At 37.5% G+C, this 7,706-nt stretch overlaps 1 protein-coding gene across 16 annotated transcripts in view; it reads left to right on the forward strand.

Moving 5' to 3' along the window:
• Positions 1–7,706, forward strand: part of rbm26 (RNA binding motif protein 26) — a 63,454-nt gene that overhangs the window by 9,969 nt on the left and 45,779 nt on the right. For 7 of the 16 annotated variants that reach the window (XM_067372678.1, XM_067372672.1, XM_067372671.1 and 4 more), the window contains exons 19-25: positions 19–123; positions 987–1,190; positions 1,276–1,362; positions 1,769–1,882; positions 3,606–3,656; positions 4,419–5,450; positions 5,543–5,936. In XM_067372678.1, the coding sequence (XP_067228779.1) occupies positions 19–123; positions 987–1,190; positions 1,276–1,362; positions 1,769–1,882; positions 3,606–3,656; positions 4,419–4,508 (651 nt within the window). In that variant the 3' untranslated portion in view covers positions 4,509–5,450; positions 5,543–5,936. Of the gene's footprint in view, positions 1–18; positions 124–986; positions 1,191–1,275; positions 1,363–1,768; positions 1,920–3,605; positions 3,657–4,418; positions 5,451–5,542; positions 5,945–7,706 lie in introns of those variants that run through there. The other 9 variants (XM_067372682.1, XM_067372683.1, XM_067372686.1 and 6 more) reach the window with 5 other exon arrangements.

The following is a 7,706-nucleotide window of genomic DNA, read 5'->3' on the forward strand; positions in this document are numbered from 1 at the left end:
ATGAATCTCCGTTTGCAGGCTCAGAAGGAGCTCCTGGACACAGAGTTGGACCTTTATAAGAAAATGCAGGCAGGAGAGGACACTGCTGAACTCAAGATCAAATACACTCAACTGCAGTTAGAGGTATTTCACAAGAAGACAAAAACTCCTTCCTTCACCTCATTTTTGTTTATTTCTCGTGTTTATAGCTAAAATGTATATCTCTGTATATTTAGACAATATTATCAATATCTGCAGTTTACACAATATTAATTGTATATCTTGATATTTTTTCATTTGCTCACAAAGCATTTAAAAAGATAATACTTTTTTGCTCCCCATGAACAAGACTGGATAGAGGAGCTATTGTTGCATAGTACATACAATTCTTTACTGCAAAATCAACATGGTAAATTCTAGACTTAGTGACCATTTACTGCTTTTTTTTTTCACTAAATGAAGACAAAAGGAACATTTAAAGTCATATTTACTTGAAAGTACCACCATACCAGTATAGAAATATGAAAAATATGTTAAAACTGCAATCTTTCTACAAAAAGTTGTTGTGGTTGCAACAACAAAGCAAATTCTTTAATGAACAAAGAAACACATAAAGAGCAGAGAAGCACATTGCATGTTACTGTACATGGCACAAGTAGCAGATCTATTAGATTGCAAGACTTAATTCACATATCAGTTTTGACATGCAATATCTGGGGGTTTTGTAATTATTTTATCATTTTTGTCTTGGTTATCACTGGCAAACTGCATTTTCAGCTGCAATCTTGCATTTATGTAAGCATGTTAATCCATAAACTTTGCAGTGTGTAGCTTGTAGCATGAGAACTTTTTATTCAAATTGTGAATTGGTTTTAAAAATGTTAGCAAAGAATGCTGCCTGGTTTTGGTTTATTTCTAATACTCCTTCTCAGACCTTCCACCGGGTGGCACTATAGTGCTACTTTAAACTCTTATAAGCTTGTATTAGATCTTTTCTTTATGTTCAGGCTGCCAAAAGAGGACTTTTGACCCCAGGACGTGGGAGGGGGGCCCACTCCAGGGGTCGGGGGGCCATGAGGAGCCGCGGACGAGGGATTCGAGGGCGCGGGAGAGGAGTTCCAACTCACTCTGTGGTGGATCATCGACCCAGAGCTTTAGAGATCAGTGGTTTCACTGAGGCAGATCGAGTCGACCTGCTGCCGCACTTTGCAGTGAGTAACTTTAAAGGGCACATTGCATCACACTGCTTATGAGAAATGTCTTATGACTCATAACCTGTTTTGCACTTACCTCCAGAAATATGGGGAGATAGAAGATTGCCAGATGGAGGATTCTAGTCTTAGTGCCATCATTACGTACAAAAGCCGCGCAGAGGCTGAGCAGGTACTAAAATATCACAGAAACTCAGGCCCTCATCATATATGTCTGTGATTGGCTACAGTGATCAACACTTCAAAAACATGTTGTAAATAGACATCTTTGATGCTCTTCACTGAGTGCATACAAAGATACACATGGGAGCGTTTGAAACCAGGCGTCTATCAGCGGACCAGTCCGCTGATGGACATCATCTTTCAAACTCCCGCTTTCAAAACGCTTTCAAACACTCCCGTGCGTTGATCATTGTAGCCAATCACAGACATATCTGTTGAGCATGTGAACACAATGGCCAATCAGAGGTGTTTACAAATCCGCTCAACAGTGATCAAAGTGTCACATTTTTTAAAATTTCAGTACCGAAGTCTATACTTTTGGCAACACTACTCTAATCTTCAACTCTGTTTCTCAGGCGGCCATCCATGGCATTCGGTTAAATAATCAGGAGCTGCGTTTGGCCTGGCACAAGCCCACGACTTCCCTCAACACAACAGACCTGGATGAGGCTGAACCTGAGGATGAGGAGGTACGCCCTTCATCACTGTTCACTTGAAGTGTATTTGGTTAGTTTTTTTGTAGCTATGTGTGTTTCTATTATTAGGTATGAAAATAATTTAACTGTATATAATACAACATATTCAGTTTTGCAGGAAATGAAACTAAATGATATACACTACTGTTCAAATGTTTTGGGTCAGTAAGAATTTTTTGAAGTACCTTTTACAGTTTTTTACAGACACTAGGACACATTTCTCAATACTTAGGTCACTTTTGCAAAACTCTTCACACAGTTCTCCTAACCAACTTTCAGCTTGGCAAAGCAGTTCATTTCACATTCAAAATGCACTACAACTACCAAAACACTGTATTCAGGTCTCAAATCAACTTATTCTTTCAGAACACTAGCAAAGGTTGACAGCCGACAAACACACTTTGTCACCCACAAAACAATGACCTGAAAAACACTAACAACATGTAGCATTATACAATGTTTTCTTATGTAAAACAAGGACACATCTCTGTTTATAATTCACTGCAATATATATTGCTGGAATGATGCAGAAATTGTCAATATTTTATGTAGTTTATTTATTTTTATAATTTTTTATAATTCCAAAATACAAGAATTTGTATACACACCATCCACTGATACAGATACAATTCAATTGTTTTTATAGCATTTAATTTTAAGATTTAAAATATATTTTATTAAAATATTACTGTAGGAATGTAGCAAATTGCTGTCTTATTCAGTTTTGTATTATGTTATTGTTTTGAACATAAGTTTAACAGTTTTGAAAACAGTATGTAAGCATGTGCAAATTGGCCTGTACGTACAAAGAGTTTTGGCAGTTGTTGTGTCTGAGTGAGAAAAGAATTCATGAAATTTGAGAGATGTAGTCATTGAATGCATTTTGTGCCAAAGCAATGATAATTGATCCTCAGTTTAGCCCACATAGACTTCTGTTGTGCTCACTGTGTGAAGAGTTTTGCAAAAGTGACCTAAGTATTGAGAAATGTGTCCTAGCGTCTGTAAAAAACTGTAATAGTTGTATTAATCAAGGATGCATTTAATTGAGCAAAAGTGACAGTTAAGACATTTACAATGTCACTAAAATTTCAAATAAATTGTGTTTCAGTTTCTACAAAAGTATGAAGCAGCACAGCTGTTTTCAGCATTGATAATAATAAATGTTTGAGCATCAAATCAGCATTTTAGAATAATGAAAATGTTTTGGTGAGCAAAATTTACTCAATTGATTTAAAAAAAGAGGTAAAATCTTACTGACCCTAAACTTTTGATTGGTTGTATATATGTTAAACAGTTATGCGGTAATACAAATTATTACTTAAATACTTTAAAAAATGAAAGGTTCTTCATCTTAATTTTTTCGTTCTTTGGAAATTATTGGACACAAACCAAAAAAAATCTGATTATTTATTACAAATGCAGTCATCAGTGCATGTACAGCTTTATGTAACACTGAATTTAAAAGCAAAAGAAGTTAGATCAGCTAACTACCGTTTTTACTCTAAATTCTATTTGGATGAGCCACATTTACAACCGTTACATAGGGCCTGTTTACACCTGGTCACTTCATGCGTTCATACCGATCTGATAGCTATCTGATTTGTTAAAACGGTTCCACAAACAAGTATAAATACGATCTACGATTCCGCGCTACATGCAAATTTGAGTTCACGTCAACAAAAGCAACAAATATGAGCTGCATTTTATTTATCATCAGCAAATTTCAAGATCAAAGACCGCAATAGGAGAGAGAGCGGCATCAGCACTGGTAAGATAATTTAGTCTCACTACTTTAATGAAGACGGCTGTGTGTTGAGCTTCAGGATGTGACGCTGAACTTTCAGTTTCATTTGCGGCAGTTTGTGCGTTGGCTTGGTGAAGAGACACTCAGCTGCTCATCTGTGGCGATGCATGCTGCAGTAGCTCTGTCATATCTGGCTATAGCATGTCATATAGCCTATAACACGTTTATTTTTTAACATTTCGGGAGGAGTAAAATTGGCATGTGGTTTAAACAACCAGATGCATTTGCACTTGCCCAGTTTCATCTGGAATGCATCCCAAACCACCTCCTGAAGTGGTTTGAATGAACGTATTTAAATCTCGAAAGCATTTCGGAGGTCATTTACACCTGGTCTTTTCACGATCGGATAGAGTGCATGAAGTGACCAGGTGTAAACAGGCCTATAATAGCCAATACATACAAACCTGTGACCACATGACATTAGAATTCTTTTCAAGTATGGAAAGTTGTGATGTTTCTTAGCAACTGTAAACATCTTTGTATTACCTACAACATACCTTAATAAATACAGGACACATGCTATTCTATTTTTTCTTGTTACTCCTTGTTTCATAGTTGTTTTTATATATCCATAACATAGGATCACATATAGAGTGAATGTACTATGGTGTAAGCACAAAAAAATGTACCATCACATCAGACCAGCAATTTGTGACTGACCACCTGGAAAAATTCACCACTGAGCATGCATTTGGTTCTGAGTGTCTGTTTTCTGATTGTTTACAGTTTCCAGAGGATTCGCTCGTGGACGATTCCCTGCTGCAGGACGATGACGAAGAGGAAGAAGATAATGAGTCGCGCTCATGGCGTAGATGAAGATGAAGTCTTCTGTCCAGTCCTGCTGCACTGCACCACTCTTTTGAGTTCTGTGTTTTTGAAATGGTTGTTTTTAAAAATTTAATTTACATTTCATTGGCTTTTTTATTTTACTTATTAAACCTGAGCAGCACATAGAGATCGTCTGTCAAAAGGCTGTGAATTTGAATAACTGAGTTGTGAAATTACATATATAATTTTTCTCAACCTCATCGATTGTTTTGTATCGTGTCGAAACATTGACTAACTCTTGGTTTTATTTTTTGCTTTTTTATGGTCAATATGTTGACCCAAATTTCTTTTGAACAGTTCTGAAGATGTTACAGTTTGAAACTAATATCTAGAATGTTTCAATTTCAAAGACAACTGTAGAGCATTTTTCAAGCATTGGTATAAAACATGTTGTACGCTTTCCTTAGTATAATCAGCCTGATGAGGATGTAGCTTTTGTGTACATATTTTATGTATGAATTTTAATGGTTTGTATGAATTCTTTGCTTCTGAATTCATCACCTGGGTTTAATTTTGAAATGTGAAAAAAATAAAGAATTGAAATGGTCTAGAAAAAATATCAGCTGTCAAAAAAAAAAAAATATTGAGAGCTCTGCTGCAAAAGCAGTAAAGCAAAAAAAAAAAAAAAAAAAAATCTGAACAGCTAAATAAAGACCATTTCAACCCCCCACCCCCCAATCCTCACAAAAAGAGCAAATTTCCTAAATTCATCATGCACCACAGTACCAGCAGGTATGTAGAATGAACAGCATAGAGTGAGGTAAGCAAAATGTTTTTATACATTATACATTTTCAAAAATATATATTTATATTTTTCTTAACTAACTATTGTCCATTTCTACCCATTAGGCCATGTGTGGTGATGCAATAGCAATAAAATTATTATGGATGAAGGTTGAACTACATCGGATCACCAAACATAACAAATCGGTATGGACTTCATTACATTCTCTATGGCCTCTCTAGTTTTTGGACATTTCATAGTCAACTTATGATAAAATTGCCCACCTATTTTCCCCCAGGGACACTAAAACCTGTTTTTACAATATTTGTTGACCCTTGACGCCATCGCACCATCTTGGTTACTTGTAACCGGTCCCCCCTACAACCTCCGAGCATCACATTTGCATAGTGGAGAACGAATTACCCAATCAGAGCTGTGGCAGTCGGTGATGTGGCTCTCCCACCTTGGTGCCTGTCATGGAAACTCGGCTAATTGTGAAGAATTCGATTGGTTCTTGGAGTGTGCCATGAAGCTCAGCTTTACCCCTACCAAATAAACCTCGGCCGGCCCAGCAAGGGGGCCCTTAAGTGGACGCGACCCCCCTCCTACATGGCCTCATGCTGCAATCCTCTCCCAATACCCCCCTCCGTCCGTGGCTGGGACCTGATCTCTCACCATCGCACAGGCCTAAAGTGAGTGTGTATGTGTCCCATTCCTCTCCTAGTTAAAAACTGACCTTTGACCTCTATCCTGGTATAATATAACATTTTAATAAGCTTTGTTGGGTCAGTTAGTGTGTCGTTACTATGGAGATTTTCGCCGTGTGTGAGGGATGTAAATCGCCGTTCTTAAATGGGGCCATTTAATCTGAAGGACTCCCGCAGCCTGACTACTCTGTAATGAAGTGATGTATTTGTTAAACTGAGACTCATCGTGAGCTGCGAGTCCGTGAGGCGAATGCGTTTCCGGCAGGACAAACCGCGTAATGTGTTTACCACAGAAAACGCGGGCTAACGAGTTTAGAGCGTGTCGGAGAGCTTCAGCTAACGCGTTTACATTGGCCCAGACTCTTTAATCTGTAATTTGTGTCAGTAAGATAAATGAGTTTATTTCTTAACTGGTGAAGTAAAGGATGTGACTCAGAATTTTAGTATTGAAAATAAGGTGTTAAGTTAGCATCACGACTTTTATTGTTAGTCTCCATCTTGCTTATTTAGGTCATTAATGTATGCAAAATCATAATTCGTCCTGCTGATATGAATTTACATATAACCCACATTCAGTTCTGAAGAATTGAAGTCTCATTTATTCGTTTGTTTCATTAAAATGTGCTCGTCTTAATGGTCTGCGATGGGTGACGGTGGCCTCCTCCTGCCCAACCTCTCTCGTACCCTCCTGCTAGTGCTGAGAAAAAGTCTTTAATATTTTATGTGATCACGAGCCTCTATAAGCAAATTTCAGTCCCCAGCAAGTTCAGCCAAAACATGATTAATTTAGTGTTTATCCCCGACATCCTTTAAAAAAACAAAACCCCCCTCGGCCAGACGTGCAGAGCTCAGTTTGAGACTAAATCTCTAACTCTACATCATAATACAGGCCTGAGGAGAAATCTATGTGGCTGCATTTTCTTCGAAGAAACTGGGAGAAACGGGAAGATGGAGTTTCCTTGAATTGGGTTTCATGCCATTGTGCGGCAGTCGGTATAGACAAAACAAATACTGCTTGCAAGAGTGCATAATTTATTTTTTCTTTTGGTAAAATGATCCAGTAAAGCCAGATGAATGGAAGACAGAGGAGTCCTAGCTGCCATATGCAACTGTGACATCACTGATTTGACAGCTTTAAAATGCTCAGATTAGATTTTAATGTTTTATCAGTGAAAATTACTTAAAGTGAAGTATAACCAAGAATACATATTATACGTAAGCCTTTAAAGGGTTAGTTCAACCCAATGTCAGCATTTACTCATGCCATTCCAAATCCATAAGACTTTCGTTCTTCTTTGAAATATAAATGAAGATGTTTTTAATGAAACCATATCGATTTGTCCATCCATTTGAAAGTCTGTTCACCCAGAACTCTGCTTTATTGGTTCTAAAAATAATGCTTTCAGGTTCTACGTCAGAACACTGACTCAGTATTGTGCTCAGTACAGTGTTCAAATGAGCAGCACTACGCGTGTGTGATGCTGACGCAGGAGCTGGCCAATACTGAGCTGGTGTTCTGATGTAGAACCTCTAAACTTAAGCGCTCAAGTAATTTAAGCGCTAAACTTATACAATGCACGAGACTGACAGGTGAGAGATCAATTTGTTGAGTAAGGTCATTATTTTTTTTGTTGTTGTTTTTGCGCTCAAAAAGTATTCTCGTCGCTTTTATAACATTAAGGTTGAACCACTGTAGTCACGTTGACTACTTTAATGATGTCTTTACTACTTTTCTGGACCTTGAATGTGATAATT

Source organism: Chanodichthys erythropterus, chromosome 21 (assembly GCF_024489055.1).
Source record: "Chanodichthys erythropterus isolate Z2021 chromosome 21, ASM2448905v1, whole genome shotgun sequence".
Classification (NCBI taxonomy): Eukaryota; Metazoa; Chordata; class Actinopteri; order Cypriniformes; family Xenocyprididae; genus Chanodichthys; species Chanodichthys erythropterus.